At 43.3% G+C, this 20,408-nt stretch overlaps 1 protein-coding gene across 3 annotated transcripts in view; it reads left to right on the top strand.

The window, feature by feature from the left end:
• Positions 1 to 20,408, top strand: part of LOC126356171 (teneurin-a) — a 2,471,974-nt gene that overhangs the window by 2,261,243 nt on the left and 190,323 nt on the right. For all 3 annotated transcript variants that reach the window (XM_050006926.1, XM_050006927.1, XM_050006928.1), the window contains one exon: positions 13,287 to 13,509. In XM_050006926.1, the coding sequence (XP_049862883.1) occupies positions 13,287 to 13,509 (223 nt within the window). The remainder of the gene's footprint in view (positions 1 to 13,286; positions 13,510 to 20,408) is intronic.

The raw sequence follows: 20,408 nt of genomic DNA on the forward strand, positions 1-20,408 counted from the left end.
CTCCATTCGTCCCTCCATTCACGCCTGTCGCGACACAACTGGAGGCGGGCTGCACGATGTTGGGGCGTGATCGGAAGACGGCCTAACAGTGTGCGGGACCGCAGCCCAGCTTCATGGAGACGGTTGCGAATGGTCCTCGCCGATACCCCAGGAGCAACAGTGTCCCTAATTTGCTGGGAAGTGGCGGTGCGGTTCCTTACGGCACTGCGTAGGATCCTACGGTCTTGGCGTGCATCCGTGCGTCGCTGTGGTCCGGTCCCAGGTCGACGGGCACGTGCACCTTCCGCCGACCACTGGCGACAACATCGATGTACTGTGGAGACCTCCCGCCCCACGTATTGAGCAATTCGGTGGTACCTCCACCCGGCTTCCCGCATGTCCACTATACGCCCTCGCTCAAAGTCCGTCAACTGCACATACGGTTCACGTCCACGCTGTCGCGGCATGCTACCAGTGTTAAAGACTGCGATGGAGCTCCGTATGCCACGGCAAACTGGCTGACACTGACGGCGGCGGTGCACAAATGCTGCGCAGCTAGCGCCATTCGACGGCCAACACCGCGGTTTCTGGTGTGTCCGCTGTGCCGTGCGTGTGATCGTTGCTTGTACAGCCCTCTCGCAGTGTCCGGAGCAAGTATGGTGGGTCTGACACACCGGTGTCAATGTGTTCTTTTTTCCATTTCCAGGAGTGTAGGTTATCTTTGCTCTTAATATAAGTACTACACTAACATTGTTCTGTAATAGAAACAAATTTTTGAACCTATTTCCAGTGCTAAATATTATCAGAAGAAACAGTTCATTTCCATTTAAAGTGATTCCAGATATCCTTAACAACTTTTAAATGAAAGCAGAAAGAAATACATCTATTGTACCGTCCTCAGTCGGTGAAACTATGCTCTCTATTAAACAGTGGAAAGAATGAAAACATAAAATTTCTGTTATTTATTTAATTTAATAATGAAACTTTCTAATTCTATAATTTACAAATCACTTCACTTTCCATCGGAAAAACTGGTAGATAAATACAGGAAAAAATCTTCTAATTTTGTGTTGACATGTGAAAGATTATTCACGGTTTAGCTATGTAAGTTGTATATCACTTGTAAAGAAACTCCACTAGTAAGTAGGCATATTTTAGAAAATCTGTCATGAAAGTAGAAGGTCATTCTAAATGATAGAATCGATTCACAGATTTGCTGTAGCTATATTGCGTGACATACTGTCCGCCCCGTTAGCTGAGAGGTGCCGGCACGGTAGCTCAGCGTGTTCGGTCAGAGGGTTAGCTGCCCTCTGTAATAAAAAAACTGAAATAATCGATAAGCAACGAACTTAAACGAGTGTCTTACGACGTCCGCCCCGAGCAGATCAACGAACGAAAGCGAACAAAAAATGCCGGCACGGTAGCTCAGCGTGTTCGATCAGAGAGCAGATTGGCCTCTGTAAGTGAAAGGATCAACAAACGAACTCTAACGGATGTCGTGTGACGTCCGAAACGACCAAACACAACGATCAATACCGAACAAAATGCAAAAAAAAAAAAAAGTGGTCAGCGTGATGGATTGCCGTCCAATGGGCCCGGGTTCAATTTCCGGCTGGGTCGGAGATTTTCTCCGCTCAGGGACTGGGTGTTGTGTTGTCTTCATCATGATTTCATACCCCTCCGGCGCGCAGGTCGCCCAGTGTGGCGTCGAATGTAATAAGACCTGCACAAAGGCGGCCGGATCTGCCCCGCTAGGGGCCTCCCGGCCAATGACGGCAAACGCTCATTTCCATTTCCAAAAATTGGTTCAAATGGCTCTGAGCACTATGGGACTCAACTGCTGTGGTCATAAGTCCCCTAGAACTTAGAACTACTTAAACCTAACTGACCTAAGGACATCACACACATTCATGCCCGAGGCAGGATTCGAACCTGCGGTCGCAGCGGTCGCTCGGCTCCAGACTGTAGCGCCTAGAACCGCACGGCCACTCCTGCCGGCTTATTCGTTTCAGAAATAAGTATTAGTTGGTGTTGCTTTATGTGATCGGAAAGTCTGTCACACGGATCATAATGAGACGTACGTGATGTAGTGGCAACCTCCAAGTTTTGCTCAGAAGCTGGTACATGCTCTTTAATCCACGAATCACACACTGTCAATAAAAAATCGTGAAATCGGAGACTCTTGAGTTCTGTATTGAAATATTGATATCTATGGAATGCATTGAATAAAGCGCAATTAAAGAGATACATACAAGCCTTTTTTGGCCATTTTATAGCTTTTTTAAAACATATAGTAATTGACGGGATTAGTACAGTTGTAACGACCCCTTAGAAAAATTATACAAGACTTTGCTTAAACTGACACACAATATTTTTTAGTGCACCGCAATCTGACTTTTAATAATCCCTATAAAAGAATGGTCCTGACTAACATTAACCTATACGTTTCACAAATCACTCACCTCACAAAAATCTTCGTTACTCAAGCTACTGCAATACAGCGAGCGCCACTACTGCCAGCTAAATAAAAGATTCAAACTACGGAAGTCACTAACTACTGATAGGCACAGTTAGCAAATGAAAGATTTTAATAGAGAACAAACAATGTATTCACCTTAATAGTCATAATATATATATCAGTTCATGACACCAATTCTTACAAATTTCAAAACTCCGCCATCTCTTTCCCCACGTCCACCACTGCTGGCGGCTCACCTCCAACTGCGCAACGCTACGCGCTGTTAGCATCCAGCTGCCGCTGCCCAACACTACAATGGCAGACAACAATGCAAACCAGCCACAGACTGCACACAGCACAGCCAGTGATTTTCATACAAAGTGCTACATGGCGTTACCAATAAAAAAAATCTAAACAGCCTACTTACACAGTTTCGAAATGTGTGCACAAAGTATCACTCGCCCCCACCCCTTGGTACCTCGATAATTAAAAACAATTTCGATACGTTAGCTATATTTCGCACGTAGCAATGTTGAATCCGGAATGCACCAATTGTAAACGGCCAGCGACTTCATTCTTAACTCTAATCTCTTCGAAGTACGTGCAGTGGGCTACTCAATTTCAAAGTAACATAATAACTATGAGCAACAACGAAACTATCCTTATCGCCGGCCGGAGTGACCGAGCGGTTCTAGGCGCTTCAGTCTGGAACCGCGCTGCTGCTACGGTCGCAGGTTCAAATCCTGCCTCGGGCATGGATGTATGTGATGTCGTTAGGTTAGTTAGGTTTAAGTAGTTCTAAGTTTTAGGGGAGTGATCACCTTAGATGTTATGTCCCATAGTGCTCAGAGCCATTTGAACTTTTTTTTTTAGGTTCCTTATCAAGCTCCGATGTAGGGCTATAAGATGGGAAACAATCGTTTTTATCGGATAGTTTGCTCAAAATCGAACGAGAAAGACTTCATAGTACAGAACCCACATAATCCAATAACAGTGTTTATTTTCTATTGTTTGCTTCAAAGTACGAGTTTTAATGAGAATCTAACAACACAGGCATATGTAGGATCGCATAATTTATATTGAGTGTTCGAGTTTTATTTATATGAATGAAAAGTGAGAGTAGAACAAAATGACAAAAACTAATAATCCTTTAAGTCCGGAAACCAATGGTCCCCCAGTACGATTTACGCACCAGTGCAGTCATGCCGGTGTTATACAGCACTATTAACGTCAAAAGGCAGCGTTTACTTCGAAACATTGCAGATGAGGCGTAAATTACAAAATTATGAACTGTCCGCAGTTGATTTGATAGTTATTCTGGATCCTTAAGTATGGTAAATAGCATTTCGACAACAAGCGTTATCAGTCGTGTTTTGCCAATAGCATGGCTTCACAGTCCTCGTCGGCACTGGCATCCATCGTATCTTTTTTTGTGGGAGTATTCCAGAGCTTGGTGTTTTCCAGTTCAACTGATAGTCTCGATGAACTACGAGACGGTTGTGAATGATGCATTCCGAACGTGTACGAGCATCGATTAGGAATCGTGCTGAAGTCTGCCTTCACATGAACGATGACCATGTGGAACACTTTTTGGAATGTGTTTGTGCACAATTGCATATCTGTAGTTTGGATTCTCGGGGGCTCTATTACGATGTGTTCACGTACACAGTGCGTAATACGTCCTATCGGGGAAACCACTGGTTTCCAGAACTATGTTTATCAGAATTATTTGCTTGTTTGATTGCCCTCCGATCGACCCTTTGTTGTACCTGTAACAGTCAAACACCTTGTATAAAACAGTTTCTATAAAGGCAGAGCAGAAGAATCGATATTCGGCTCTCCGTTTTCCAGTACGAGTACGTCTTCCGTTGCGGAAACATTCCACTCGTGTGGCCCCAGCCTAATAGGTGGTACTGTACAATGAGAAGTACCTTCTATCATCTACTCCAATTGGCTTGCAGAGTATGGGTGAAGCTGTATGGTCGATGTACTAGAGTGAACAGCGTTGGGAGAAACCATTAAAAGTCCAGTTCAATCTGTCAGTAATTGTCCATTGTAGCGATTGCACTCCAGTAGCTCTCTCGCACTCGATGATCTTTTAGCAGTTGTTACCCCGTACGTATGAAACATTGCGGAAGCTTTCCGCGGGTGGCTTTGGAGACGCTTCCCTTTCCCTCTTTGCAACCGGAGCGCGGTATATCTCCGCAGCTGAAGTGCGCTGGCGCACAGAAGCGACTGGCGGGTAGATTAGAGGGGCGGTGCCGAGCCAGAGCCGACAAGCGGGAGGAGAGGACGTATAAATGAAATTGCAGTCCGAAACGCGGCAGTTACGCAGTTTAGTTACAGCTCCAAACTAATTCAGTTGCCGGCGGAAGCCCCCGCTAGTAATTGGTAATATATTAAATTTTCGTCGCCGCTCGGGATGAATATTCGCGACGCGCTGGAGTGCGCAGGCGCGGGCGGTGCGGCGCGTGTTCGCCCGACTGCAGACGACCCGCCGGAATGGGTTCGGGCGGCCGAGTCATATATCCGACGGGGCGGCGCTCCTCGCGTCAGCTGCTGTGTATGGAGCCCTACGTGCTGAATACCATTCGGAACGGAGCCAGAATACGTAACGCCGACTTATTAGTCGAGGCTGCGCTCCAGACCCTACTGCTGTTGCTCGCGGAGTTGTGTGCGGCTGTAATGCGGCTTCTCGTAGTGTGCGAATGCTATAGCAAAGTTTTTCAATACAGACCCACTTGTTTCACTTCTCCAGATATATTTCACTGCGATCAATGCGTCTTTTCATCCGTCGAAGCAGTTACTCCGATTCAGGTCAGAAACTGAATTATAAAGCGAACAGTGCAAAATCATGGCCAGGATCTGAGCTGGGTGAGGGATGAGTGGGGAGAGAGCCCGGAGGAGGGGGAAGGGTTTGTTAATTTCGCGTTGAATGACGAAGTAGTTCTGAGGTTTCACAACAAGTAGCTCTGGATACCTTTGTAACTACTCAATATCCACTGGTGGGGAAACACTGAAGTTCTGTTTGCTAAGCCTTTTTTTCTTTCTTTCTTTTTTTAAGGTGTATCTGCTATCCCCCCTTCCCCCTCGCACGCCCTGTACATAGCTCTCCTGGGAACAGTTGCTACAATATCCATTACAAGTTATGGGTACCCTCCGCCTGCCTCTACCTGTGTACGTTCTTGAAAAATGGCACTGAAAATATCATTTCAATGGCGCTGTAACGGTTTTGGCTCTCATTTGATATGAACCTTTACAAAACATTCCCTTATTTTCTTTGTCGCTTCCTCATACGGCATTCACCAAGATGTAGAAGCGCACAGTTCTGACACTCTGCTTCGTGGATTTCAGCGACAAAATTACCAGCACAAAATGGGAATACATCCGTTACCATTTCCTACAACGACATCTCCTTTTCCCCTATGCGCAACTTTTTATCATCTTCCTGGGAGCACGGATGACCCTGCAAGATATGCTGACGTCACATTGAGGTTTATATGGTACAACAAAGTAGATTCTGAAACACACGATCATGCTATGCTGAAGGATGTTCATACATATTTCGACGACGAGCAAGAAGATACAAAACATGTCAAATTTCAGAGTAGAAAAGGTGTCCTCTACGTGATTTGGATCTTCTTAAACTGTACTGGAAGCAGCAACAAAAGAAAAAGGCTCTGAGCACTATGGGACTTAACTTCTGAGGTCATCAGTCCCCTAGACTTAGAACAACTTAAACCTAACTAACCTAAGGACATCACAGTTGCTACAATATCCGTTATAAATTACGGGTATCCTCCGCCTGCCTCTACGTGTGTGCGTTCTTGAAAAATTGCACTGAAATGTATGGTCATAAGCGAGTTCTCAGTTATTTTAAAACCAATTACCTTTATCACAGCGAACCACATCGTACAAAAAAATACTTAACCGCCAGTACAGAACACGCTAATGCCATGTAACACCGCCTCTAGTCTTGAGAGTGCTAATCCGTCTGCCGGTTTCAGCAACGTAAACTTCGCAGCACTGACATCAAAGTTCGTAGACACCTGTAGTGAGCATCTCAGCAGATTTTGGGTTTTGTGGCCGCTCTGGAATACTGGGCCGGCCGCTGTGGCCGAGCGATTCTAGGCGCTTCAGTCCGGAACTGAGCTGCTGCTACGGTGGCAGGTTCGAATCCTGCCTCGGGCATGGAAATGTGTGATGTCCTTAGGTTAGTTTTGTTTAAGTAGTTCTAAGTCTAGGGGACTGATGACCTCAGATGTTAAGTCCCATAGTGCTTAGAGCCATTTATCGTGGTAATCGTTCCTCACTGTGTACGTCGGTGTCAACAAAATATTTTCGCTTTCGGAGGAGAAAGTTGGTGATTGGAATTTCCTGAGAAGATACCGTCGCAATGAAAAACGCCTTTCTTTTAACGATTTCCAGTCCAAATCCTGTATCATTTCTGTGACACTCTCTCCCTTATTTCGTGATAATACAAACGCATCACATCAGCTATAGCTAACCACCAACACGACTGATGTCGATGTATTCATTTTAAAGAACCTTGTTTGCTTGCTCGGTAGCCGTGAATGCAGCAGCGAAAAATAAGAAACACTGTTGAAATAACTGTACAGGACAGGCCGATGGTGTGAGGACGGCAGGGTGTGAACATCAAGTCAGCGGAAGAATTTTGGTTAAATAAGAACAAAAACGTAAAAAGCTGAAGGGTGTTTTTTTTTTAAGTAGATCAAGCCTATAGGGATACAGGCGTAAAACAGCGGCTGGCTAATGGACGGCCAGCGGAAGCAAGACTGGGATGAGGGGTGGGGGATGAAACATGCCTCCAGAATAAAGAGAAGCAGGAAGGTACGTATGGTTAGGTCGAGGGCTGGCTGGAAAGAGACCGTCTCGGTGGTGCCCGTGCGTTCTTGCCAGACTACCCCACGTCCTCCACCCGGCGTTTCGCAGCCCTCTGATTGTTTGCTGGAGAGCACTTTGCAAGCGTAGTTAGCCAGCGACGATTTAGAAAAGGGTTATCTGTTCAGCAGTGCTCTCTGTGAGAGAGCTATTCATGTTTACTGAGTGCGTGTACGCGGCGATATCCAGCACCATCCGTTGTCGCATTGGCCCGAGCCCGGCCACAACTTTATAGTGAGACAGTGCTGTTGCGTCGGACAGAAAAACTGAAGAAACAGAAAGAGCTGTAATTACCAACAAATTTTTCCCATCAGTGCGGCAATCCAACATGCACATAATTAAACGCTCTGACAGCGTGGACAAGTTACGGCCGGCCTGGCTGCCGGCGCCCCTGTCCATTCGGCCGCCTGTGTTCGCGAGCCAACAGCACCACATGGTACGCGTTATAAACAAACAGTCCGCAGTTCGTGATCGTGCGGTAGCGTTCTACATCTACATCTACATGACTACTCTGCAATTAACATTTAAGTGCTTGGCAGAGGGTTCATCGAACCACAATCATACTATCTCTCTACTATTCCACTCCCGAACAGCGAGCGGGAAAAACGAACACCTAAACCTTTCTGTTCGAGCTCTGATTTCTCTTATTTTATTTTGATGATCATTCCTACCTATGTAGCTTGGGCTCAACAAAATATTTTCGCATTCGGAAGAGAAAGTTGGTGACTGAAATTTCGTAAAAAGGTCTCGCCGCGACGAAAAACGTCTATGCTGTAATGACTTCCATCCCAACTCATGTATCATATCTGCCACACTCTCTCCCCTATAACGTGATAATACAAAACGAGCTGCCCTTTTTTGCACCCTTTCGATGTCCTCCGTCAATCCCACCTGGTAAGGATCCCACACTGCGCAGCAATGTTCTAACAGAGGACGAACGAGTGTAGTGTAAGCTGTCTCTTTAGTGGACTTGTTGCATCTTCTAAGTGTCCTGCCAATGAAACGCAACCTTTGGCTCGCCTTCCCGACAATATTATCTATGTGGTCCTTCCAACTGAAGTTGTTCGTAATTTTAACACCCAGGTACTTAGTTGAATTGACAGTCTTGAGAATTGTACTATTTATCGAGTAATCGAATTCCAGCGGATTTCTTTTGGAACTCATGTGGATCATCTCACACTTTTCGTTATTTAGCGTCAACTGCCACCTGACACACCATACAGCAATCTTTTCTAAATCGCTTTGCAACTGATACTGGTCTTCGGATGACCTTACTAGACGGTAAATTACGGCATCATCTGCGAACAGTCTAAGATAACTGCTCACATAGTCACCCAGGTCATTTATATAGATCAGGAACAGTAGAGGTCCCAGGACGCTTCCCTGGGGAACACCTAATATCACTTCAGTTTTACTCGATGATTTGCCGTCTATTACTACGAACTGCGACCTTCCTGACAGGAAATCACGAATCCAGTCGCACAACTGAGACGATACCCCATAGCTCCGCAGCTTGATTAGAAGTCGCTTATGAGGAACGGTGTCAAAAGCTTTCCGGAAATCTAGAAATACGGAGTCTACTTGAGATCCCCTGTCGATAGCGGCCATTACTTCGTGCGAATAAAGAGCTAGCTGCGTTGCACAAGAGCGATGTTTTCTGAAGGTCGTTCTCGCTTCCCACGTCCGGGTTCCCGGGTTCGATACCCGGCAGTGTCAGGGATTTTCTCTCCCTCGTGATGACTGGGTGTTGTGTGATGTCCTTAGGTTAGTTAGGTTTAAGTAGTTCTAAGTTCTAGGGGACTGATGACCATAGATGTTAAGTCCCATAGTGCTCAGAGCCATTTGAGCCATAAACAAACGACCACAGGAGAACAGCCCTGCGGCTTCAACGTCTCGTCGCGAGAAAACACTGCTTCAGGACAAAGCTACAGATTCGCTATTGCCTGCCAATCACCTGCTAGAGTGGTATAGGTTCTACCGTACAGCCGCCCATCCATAGCAATCTTTTCTTCGAATCGTCTTAAGGCATCCCAGGATGTGACGTCGGCGATCAACTAAAAACCGAAATAAGACAATATATATGGGAACACCATCATCAGAATCCAACCACTGCAAAGTCGGTCGAAACGCATCCATTTTAGTTTTAGTGTTACGCAATGACGCGGCGTAATATCCAATATTATTTTATTCCAAAAGGAAAAGAGTTATTAAAACTGTATAGGGAATCAGTCCACGCAGTTTTATTCAATGGCTATAGATATATTCAAATATCTCTTCACGTGATTATAGTCTTTCGGTCGTAATTCTGACTGTTGGCATCGTACATACCTGGTCTTTGCAGTTTCTACGATGCTGAAAAATGATTATGTTCCGTAACGTCGAATTAAATTAACTAATTGAAAATTAGGGTTGTTAACTATAATAACTTACGCTACTGTTCCAGAGTATTGTGCTCTGGGGCATTTTTAATTACTAACATTTTTTTTTCAACATGGTTCAAATGACTCTGAGCACTATGGGACTCAACTTCTGAGGTCATCAGTCCCCTAGAACTTAGAACTACTTAAACCTAACTAACCTCAGGACATCACACACATCCATGCCCGAGGCAGGATTCGAACCTGCGACCGTAGCGGTCTCGCGGTTCCAGACTGTAGCGCCTAGAACCGCACGGCCACTCCGGACGGTTTCTTTTTTTAAAATTCATATTCGTCTTTGTTTGTTTCTGTTATTTTAGAGGGTCTATCTGTTGTATAAATACTATTTCATCAGCGTGCAGATTTGGAGGAATTGTATTCCGTGTTGCAGTCGTGTTTCTTCTATAACATCCTATTGTAACACTATAATGGCTTAAAAATATAAAAGGCAGGTAAAAGGAATGGGTATTCGAAAACCTTTGCAAATTCTGCGTGCTTTGTCACAACTTGAAAGTTTCTGTGTCTGTGGTAAAGATCTTGAAGAAAAAAAGAACTTTTTCCTTTTGAGTTCCTTTAAATTATCTATGTAACTTTGGGAGCACTATATTTTTCCAGCAGCACAAGAAGGCAAAAGACAGCAGCGCATCACACATAGTGCAAGATGTAATCAGTTCTGCGGATAAACTGGTTACGAATGAAGGACGGTGAAGCCCTAGCGAGGACCGACCTACAGTGAACCTTGCGAAGTAGGTCTGGCTCGAAGGCGGAAGGTACTTACCCTACTCCAGCAGGGAACTTGCAGCGGGTCGGAACATGACATGAAGGATAGTTACGCCCGTAGTAGCTAAGCAGGAAATTCCGTCCTCCGGTAACACTCCCAAGAACCCGGCTGAAAGCCCTGTACTAGCTTAACAAGCAGTGCTCCACTTCCTGTGCAGACGGAAGATAAATTACACTTCCCCGGTCGAAGCATGCTCTAGAATATTGATACTGCATTAATCTGAACGGGTAAACGCCTCCAGGAAATCTTTGCGCAAGAGATGATCACTGCAAGGACGTTTATCAAAAGGACTGACGGTAAACGTACCTAACTACTCAAGCCTGGATATGTTTATCTTCTTCTGTACTACTAATAAAACTTCAACAACGTTGTGCTAGTTTGTCTGTCTGCTAATTTTCAAAATTACTGGATGAATTTTCCATGAGGTTTTCACAAGTAACATGAGCGCAGCTTGGGTCAACCATAGGCTTTATTTTATCAGAATCGGAACACGGAAAAGAAACATACTGCAATCTAAAGCTTTATAAAGAAACGTCTCCTCAGATCAATAGTTTGGATGTTAAATCATCACGTCTTAGTTCACCAAAGAACTAATAGATCGTACTGTTAGTTTTTTTAACTCAGTGACAGATGTAGTTTCGGCGGTTTACATCAGTGACAGAACTGAGCTCCAAAATCTTATTTTTGTGAATACACACTACCAATACATTTACTTGGTAAGATATACGGATTTACTAATTTCGCTTTGAGTATTAAAAACTTGACGAAATTCCTTTGCTTCTTTCGATAGGGGTTATTGATATTTGACTTCTCTATTAGGACAAAATTAGTTTATTGGGTTTGGTTTGTAATTTGGGTGTTTGCTTTATTACATTCTAATTTCGTTTTGTCTGCGAATAAAAATATTTAGAAAACGATTGAGTCTTTAGCAGTACGTTGGAACAGGTTAAAGACTGAGGCCTATGTGGCCTCAAGAAGCAATTAAAATCACGAGGTTAGCCTTTCTGCAGCCTGAGAACATCAGGCTTGAACTCGGTGTTTAGAAATACCTTCTGAAAGCGAGGCGCTACATAACACTGATCGAGAGCGTCATGCATTATCTCGCTCCACGGAACCCTTCACTCACAGAGGTTTAAAGTTAGTTCATAGAAGCGGAAATTCTGACGGAAGTTGCTCAGGCAGGCGAGCTTTCGTACCCCGAATCCCACTTATTCCTGACAGTTTACCATTTCTCTTCAACCTCGTACAATTCCCGGTAAGCGTATGTTATGCCATGACCATAAATAAATACCAAGTCCAGATGCTGCGTGTTGCAGTCGTGGACCTTAGTGTAGTTGCGTTTCGCACGATCAGCTCTAGGTGGCTCTATCCCGTGTTAGTGGAGAAACAAGCTCTTCGTTCATATCTCCAATCCACTACTTACCTCTTCATCTCAAAGTAGCACTTGCAACATACGTCCTCAACTGTTCGTTGGGTGTCTTAATGGATGTCGTATCTGTTGTGGGCTGCAAATCTCGCTGCCGCCTAAAAAGACTAATACAGGTGTCCTGGTAGGACGGATACGTGGGTTCTAGGGCACCACACACATACTGAAAGCAACAAAGGAGAGTGAATAGTAAAATACATTACTCAACTTTGGTAACACTGGTTACAGCAATTGCACGATGCAGATTAGCCTATCTGTCCTGCGTTGACACTGTTCCATAAAAACTAAATAATGTTCTCTGGACTAAGTCGGAAGACAACTAATTCTTCATGTGTTATTTGAAGAACAAATTCAGACTAACAGTACTCAGTTAAATCTCTAGACAGGCGGTTTCTGTTCATGCACGATAATTCTATTCGCTGTTCTGTTTCTACTAAAGCCTAACAACTTCTTTCTATCGACCACTGTTACTATCTCACTCGACGACTTGAAGGCACGACGAACGCTCTGCAGGAAATCTCCAGCTAGACTCGGACTGACGTACACCTTGCAGTTGACGACTTCTGCTTGTGCACGGTTACTTAAGCGCGCATATGAGTGAATATGTCCTCAAACTGCATGTATGCTGGCATTAGGCCGACCGATGTGGCCGAACGGTTCTAGGCGCTTCAGTCTGTAGCCGCGCGACCGCTACCGTCGCAGGTTCGAATTCTGCCTCGGGCACGGATGTGTGTGACGTCTGTAGGTTAGTTAGGTTTAAGTAGTTCTAAGTTCTAGGGGACTGATGACCTCAGATGATAAGTCCCATAGTGCTCAGAGCCATTTGAATCATTTTGATTACCCATCCACTGGTATTTGCCTTAATATCTCAAACTCTTTTTCGTTGAGCTCTGTTTCTATATGAAGCAAATTTTTGTTCTGGAACGGAATTTTTTTTTTATTGCTTTCGTGTGTGTGTGTGTGTGGGGGGGGGGGGGGGGGGGGGGTGCGTCCATGTGAGGGAGTGTATGTGTGAATCAGCGAGTGAGTGTCACCACAAAAGCGAATTTTTAGGGAAGTATTTTATAGTCTTTTTAACCCTGCAGCCATTTTAGTCACTCTCGTCTCATCAGTTTCAGTATGAGTGCTAAAAACGTCGACTTCGTACTCCCGAACTATCGTATCATCATAATACTCATCCTTTGTGTTTTGATCCTTGTTTTTTTCTGTTTTCGTGTCTTTTTCTGCAATTAATGTGAAACTAGTGTACTCGGTTGACGGGAAGCAGCAGCCAGAGCACAAGGGAGCGGTACGTCTGATGGACGGTGTTTGTCGCTTGCGCAGAGTCGCTGCCGACGAGCACGGCGGTGCACTCTGGGGGCGGCCAGGCGACCAGCGGGGGCGGTGTGGGTGGCGACGCCCTGGTGCAGCAGCAGGCGCAGTCCCCGTCCGAGTGGCCCTCCTCGGTGCTGGAGATGCCCGAGCTGGGACACCCGCACTCCGCCACCATACCGCCCTTCCAGTTCTGGAACTCCGAGTTCCGCAACAAGCAGCCTGCCTTCATAAGGTCAGTACTACACACTCAGCTAGCTCGCTGCACTCTGTCTCCATATTTTTTCTTTTTTTTTTTGCAGGAGGTCGTTTTTTTAATCTCTCTCCCACAACGTCCTCCCCTGTGAAAATCTCTTCATCTCAGAGCAGCACTTGTGCTCTACGTCCTCGATTATTTGTTGATTATTGAACCGTGGATTTAATTTCAAAGAATATTCTTAAAATTTATTTTATTTACTAGCGATTCATCAAGAACATTAACACATTTAATCACACTATGTGAGCTTGGAAGTAGTTGCCAGGGAGTAACTGATGAAATCAAAATCAATTTGCTTTTAACAAATGGGAATTTTATTCCTAAAAGCTTTCTTTAAAAAAAAAAAAAAAAAAAAAAAAAGAAGACTTAAAATTATAAGCAGAAAGTACCCTGTAACTATCAAGTTACAATTTATTCAGAGGCAGAAAGAAACAAATATTTGAGTGTATGAGCTTTCGGGCTGAGTTACGCCCGTAGTCACGACCGCTCACAACAACCTCTGAAAGACTACTCTGTTGCAAATCGGCAACACACCACATTACCTTAAAGTAAAAGTTTAAACAATTCATACAAGCACACAAACTATGCACCCCGTAGCAGGGATGGAAATGGTACAAAACACTAAAATTAAAAAATTAACTTGCCACCGAAGGTGCAACTTGATTTTAACTTCTAAGAAAAGTCTTACGGTGGAAGGATAGCAACTTTATATACTAAAATGACCATTTAAATAAAATCCCATGAAATACAGTCTTATATAAAATTATACAAGGTTGGTCAAACGAGTTAACATGCTCTACAGTACACATATAACGCCTCTCAATATGATAGGCAAGATAAAAACGTATTTCAGGAATTAGGCCGTTACACTCCAAGCAATAAATTCGTTAACACACCGAATCAGACAAACATGACAGAGGCAGATATTGATGTACGGCAGATTGGTAGGGAGATTACCGAACAACTCGAACCGCAGGTTGCTCTAACCCGCCCCTAATCCACAAGGGAAAAACGCACCACACAATTCATAAATGACCACATTCCCGCAGGTGGGTGAACGGAGAAAAATGGTGGGACGCCCCAAAGCAAAGCGTCCGGTGACCTCACCAAGAAAATAAGTAGAATTTAACGAGAGTAATCAAACAACATATCACCAATCACTTAACTTCTAATAAACTGCGATTTCTGGAGAAGACCTAGCGCAGCACCCCCAAATCGCTCTCCCGAACCGTCCCCTGCCAGCCGCTTCAACGGACGCAGGAAGGCGCGCCGGTCTCCCGTCCCACGGCGTCGCAGATCGCACCGGCCAGACCGATGTCGTGGGTTGACTCCTGTTGCTCTCGCGTCGGCCGCGAAGCCACTATCCCACGCTATACGGCGCGGCCCACTGGACTCACATGGCGACCTCACAAGCGCCGACGCTCAAGGCTGACGAGTCATCTTGTGTCTCAGTGCGCGACCGACCAACCGATCGATCCAACCGCCAATGACCATTGCCTGAGTAAACTCGAGCAGACTGGCGGCCTAACGCGCACACTCAGATGCAGGAACTCAGCCCCGACCGGGCGACCACTCCCTGAGTTCTCTTACTGGTGGAGTGGAAAGACTCTCATTTATCCAGCTTTAAAGATTGATCCGAACGAAAGACATACTAACACTCCGGACTACTGATAGACACTAACTGCCCCACAAATTCGGACGAGAGACAGACTAGCAAGCTGAGGACGAGGGACTGACCCCAGACTGACTCCAGACTCACCCAGACTGACCAACTGCCGAGCTCATAGCGCCCCTTAAATGCACGTGAACAGGCCACCTTTCCCCTTTCCGACCAGAGGGAGACACCAAAGCTGCGATTGCCACAGCGGCGCCACAGCCAGAAACAGAGGGCGACTGCTTCACACTACACGCTGCGGCGCGCTCTTCAAAACAGCAACTTTTACCACGGCTCAGTTATATTCCAATCTATCCTTTAGAGTTTTACCCTGTACGAATCTCTCTACTGCCAAAGAGGCCATTTACTGTGCTGTCTCGTGTCCCATCTTGTAGTCAGTGTTTCCGCCATATTACTTTCTTCGCCGATTCTGCGGAGGACCATTTCATTTTTTGGCTTATCCCTTAATATTCAGCGTCCTTCTGTTATACCAGAGCTAACATTTCGACGCTCTCTTCATTTTCTGGTTTTCGCACAGACTCTGCTTCAGTTCCATACAGTTATGTGTTCCACACCTAAATTTCTTCTTCAAATTAAGGAGTATATGTGATACAAGTAGATTTGTTTCAGAGAGTAATTCCAATATTGATGTTAAGTTTACCACTAGTCTTACCTCTGCTAATCCTCATTACCTTCATCTGTTTTTGGTTTGGCCGCCTGTATCTGCGTTCATTAGACTTCTTTCTTGTCAATAAATACTGCAATTTTTCTTTACTTCCACTGAGGGTAGCAATTTCCTCACGAATCTTATCGTTGCTATCCTTCCACCCTTAACTTAAGTCTCGCTCGTGAACCTTTCTTTAAGTTGATTCATTGCTTTTTCTTTACGTAGGGGTTGAACAGTATGGGAATACGCCCTATTTAATCGTAGCTCTTCCCCTTTGATCTTCCATTATTATTGTTCCCTCTTGGCTCTTGTGCATACTGTACATCAACCGTCATTCTGTAGCTAACAGCTATTTTATAAATATTTATAACACCTTTCACCCCTCTATTTTGTCGAAGTTTTTTCTATATCGATAAATCCTACGAAATTGTCTTGATTTTTCTTAAGTCTTGCTTCCACTATCAAGCTCAACGCTTGAATTATCTCTGTGGTACCCTTACCTTTTTAAAAAAACCAACATATTCATCATTTAACAGACCAGTAATCCTCCGATTAAAAAAAACGAAATAGATCTCCCCTGTATAAAACAGTTCCAAGGGTCTAATTACTTTATAAATCAGTTAATGCGTTAAATATTTGACTATATTTGACTTTAAGCATGTAAGCCAGACACGGTTTAGGAAACGTCCGAAATTGTGCCTAAAGTTTCTTGGTAGTCGCTAAGACCTCTCACTACAAAACATTGCTTGCGCTCTATTTCAAACGAACGCTAGTTTCTCATGCATCTCAATATTTATGACGTCATATATATATTGAACTATCCGACGTACAATAATACAATTTTGCCGTTACATTCAGTGATATATGTAGATGCTATCTGCAAAGTGTCTTGCGAATAGAGTTAATAGTAAAAAAGGAAGAAATTAAAACGTCATTTCTGATGCCAAAGTTTTACTGTCTGTAGAGTGAACATGTAGAAAGTCATAAACTTTTTTCCTTTCATCATTTTTTGGACGTGTCAGCGATAAAATGTTTCGTAAGAGTTTTATATTATATGTAAAGTTCGTCGGATGTCGCTACGTGCTCTCATTCGCAAATAAGTGGATGAATATTATCCGGGTATTTGCGAGCCGTTAGTTATGCTGCCTCAAGACACACAGTTTCTAACTGCAGAACTTGTCTTATTGTGACAAACTTTTAACATCAGATTAGCCCCTCCATGAGAAGATTATAACGGCATTTTAAATTTTTAAGTTCGCTCAACACTAACGCGAAATACCGAAACTTAAATATTTATTGCCCCCTGCAAGAAATTCGATAGGCAACCAGCAAATGATAAAGAGTTAAGGGATAGCAGTTTGTTAATATAGATACTCATTTTTTCCATTTTTCTGTAAATTATTCCTGTCATCAAATTGGATGAATAAGCTGCTGATTTGTTACCGTTGTGGCATGTATCTAACTTCGATACCTTCGGGATTTTGTGAATAATATTCTGATTATTGTTTCCAGTTTCACAGGTTCTACACGCTGCCTAGAATAACCGTTTAACTGCACAGCCCCCAATGATTATAATAATACTGAAGGATCTTCTAAATCGACATTCATTTCTTCTTTCATATCAGCAGACAGTTCTCTCCTTGAAGAGGCCCTCAGCGTACTCTTTTCACCTATCCTCTGTATCCTCAGCGTATTATAGTTTGAATTCCTTTTGCATTCTTAACCATGACGGCCTTGCTTCTCGTTTCACCGAAACCAATTTTGACTTCACTGTATGCTAAATCTGCCTTTCCGACGACCGTATCTTTCGATTTATTAACACTTTTCCTGCAGCCATTTCGCTTCAGCTTCCCTAAACCTCCTATCGTTTTCCGTTCCTAGGTGACTTACTTTACTATTTGCCTTTCTTTTCCTCAACATCTTTGTGTTGATTTCCAGAGTGAAAGGCAAGGAGTCCTATCGCCGTTGTCGTGACTATAGACGGAGCGCAATCTCGATCTAGAGCTAGGACATGGAGGAAATCGCTCACACTTTTATTGAGGAAAGCATCCTACCACTCGCCTGGCGTGATCAGGGAAACGACAGAGAACCTAAATCAAAACACACACACACCTCTTGGTTGGTAGCAGCCCATTATTCTACGCGTTTCTCCGATTTCTTCTTGGCCTCTTCATACCAGCCCTATCATTCTGCATCTTCCATAATCAAACCCTTTTAGGACAATCTGTGATCTCCCCTTGCTCCCTTCTCACTAATATGTTCCTTTGTCATGGATGGCAGTAAATGTCCCATGATTCACGCACTTCTGGTACAGACTTTAAATCTCGTCCACTTCTCGAAGGATCCGTTTACTTGTTATCTTGTTAGCCCAAATGACCTTCATGTTTCTGGAACATATTACCTCGTATAAACATAGAGGAAAATCGTAACTGCTTGAAGAAATGGGCCATGTTTTCAGCAATGTGGTAGGACGCTGAGTTGTTATGGTTAATAATTAGTTGTTAAAACACACATAATTATAGTTCAAAGTGAAAAATGTTGCTTCTACTGGTGTATCAGGAATGGTACGGGAGGTACTGATGTACTGGAGACTGTTGACGGACTCTGAGACGTGTTCATATGATGCGATGCGATCCTTCTTTTATTTTATTTTTATTTTTTTATTTTTTGACAGGAAAGGTACGAGTTATAATTCTGATCCGGCACTCATTTTCACTGTCAGGAAGTTTCATTTTGTAATAATCGTTTGACACTTTGGCACATCATTTAGTCAGGCTTAATTAGTGCAAAACAATGATTTTTCAATGAAGAGAAAAATGTTTTAGATGAATTATTTAGTTTTTGATCTATAACAGGGGTGCAGAGGGGGCCATTCTCCGCCTTGGGTAATCAGTATTGCTACTGAACTTGAGTTCTGTTTCGTACTTAAACTGAGAAAACCGAATCAAAGATTTTTTTCCAATAAGCCCTGAATCTTTTCGCCTTTCAAAAAATCGACTATATAATGGCTGCTGTAACGCAACACACAGCATTGTTTTTGATAGATCCGTGAGGTCGACAATGACTAGAGACAAAACAGTAGCGACTTAAAGTCCTTCCAACATTTGTCAGTTATGTTAAGAACTAGGGGGCCGAGCGATCAAGATGAACTCAACAAATAGAACTTGCATATTGGCTAAATGTGTTAAAACAAAGGCATTGTTTTTAACATAGTATCGGGAGTAATTAGTTCATTGTTTACATTAACCAGCACGAATTATGATTATTGCTGGAAGCCTTCTCTACTTACAGTAATGTCTGCAGTAAAATATATTACCTTATAAAAAGTTCAGCTGAATTTAAAAAGTGGACAACACTGTTAAGTTGCACAGAAAACGTAAAACTAGTTCCAGTAAAATCGTCAAAAAGTCACAGTGCAATTGGAATTGATACATCGTAATTTTAAGAAAAAAGAACTGCGGTATCAGCGAAATCCTATAGCGTTGCGTGTTGCTTCGCTGTTACAGGCATTTAAGTAGGTGAAACATTTACCATGATATACTGCGTACTGAAATGCACGACTACAAACTTAGTAATCAATCAATATCTCAGATATCGAGATGATTTTAGCTCTGAACTGATTCCGATGCCATACGAGGCACTGTGTATGAAAAAATTATTTTAATTATATTGAAAAACAAATTGGAAATATGTGTAAAACAATGCGATTGTTCATCTGAGTGAGCACGGAACTGCGGGCGTTTAGAGGTTGGAAGACTAAAAATTTATGTGAAACAAAAATCCGGAATAATGTATTAAATAATGGGATGCCCCCTACCTCTGAGACAATTTCATGAATAGAAGAAATAGGTTTTGGAGGGGAAGGATCATGCATTGATGGTATTTTTAGTCTAAAACATTTGGTAGAGTAAAGGAAAGTATTTACACATACGGTTTGTAGATTATGAAAAAGCTTTTGGCAGAGTGAACAGACACCTATTGTGGCAGACTATGGAAAAAAGGCTTCCCAACGCGTCTAATTAACTCAGTGAAAACTCATTACGAAGAGATAAAATTTCAACTTGATTCAATAACTAACGGGCAGTTAGACAAGAATGGCCCGTGTCCTATACTTTTCAACACCTGCATAGATGACCTAGTCAGGGCTTGCAAACGAAGAATCATGTACGGCTTAAAGATCAAAAGGGAGAAATGTTTTAATATTGTCCTACACGCAAATGCAGATAATCTTTAGAGAGCCGCTTATCACCTAAGTTTTTTGCTTCTAAATAAAGCATCACGATCTACAATAATAAAACAAAGATTATGGTTTTGAAGGGAAAATCACCTATAAGATCTAAAATCATGATAAATAACGTAATACTGAACACGTAACACACATTCAGTGCTGCGGCCGCGACATACAATGAAATGTCGACAGTGAAATTGATAACAAAGTTCTAAAATTAAATGCAATCTGTGGAATTTCTAACGCGCTACAAGAAAAAAAAAACGAAAGAGAGACAGATGAAGTTTTACAACGTCATGGTAGTATCTGCTAGGCCCTACAGATCTGAA

The sequence above is a fragment of the Schistocerca gregaria genome, chromosome 3, assembly GCF_023897955.1.
Source record: "Schistocerca gregaria isolate iqSchGreg1 chromosome 3, iqSchGreg1.2, whole genome shotgun sequence".
Taxonomy (NCBI): domain Eukaryota; kingdom Metazoa; phylum Arthropoda; class Insecta; order Orthoptera; family Acrididae; genus Schistocerca; species Schistocerca gregaria.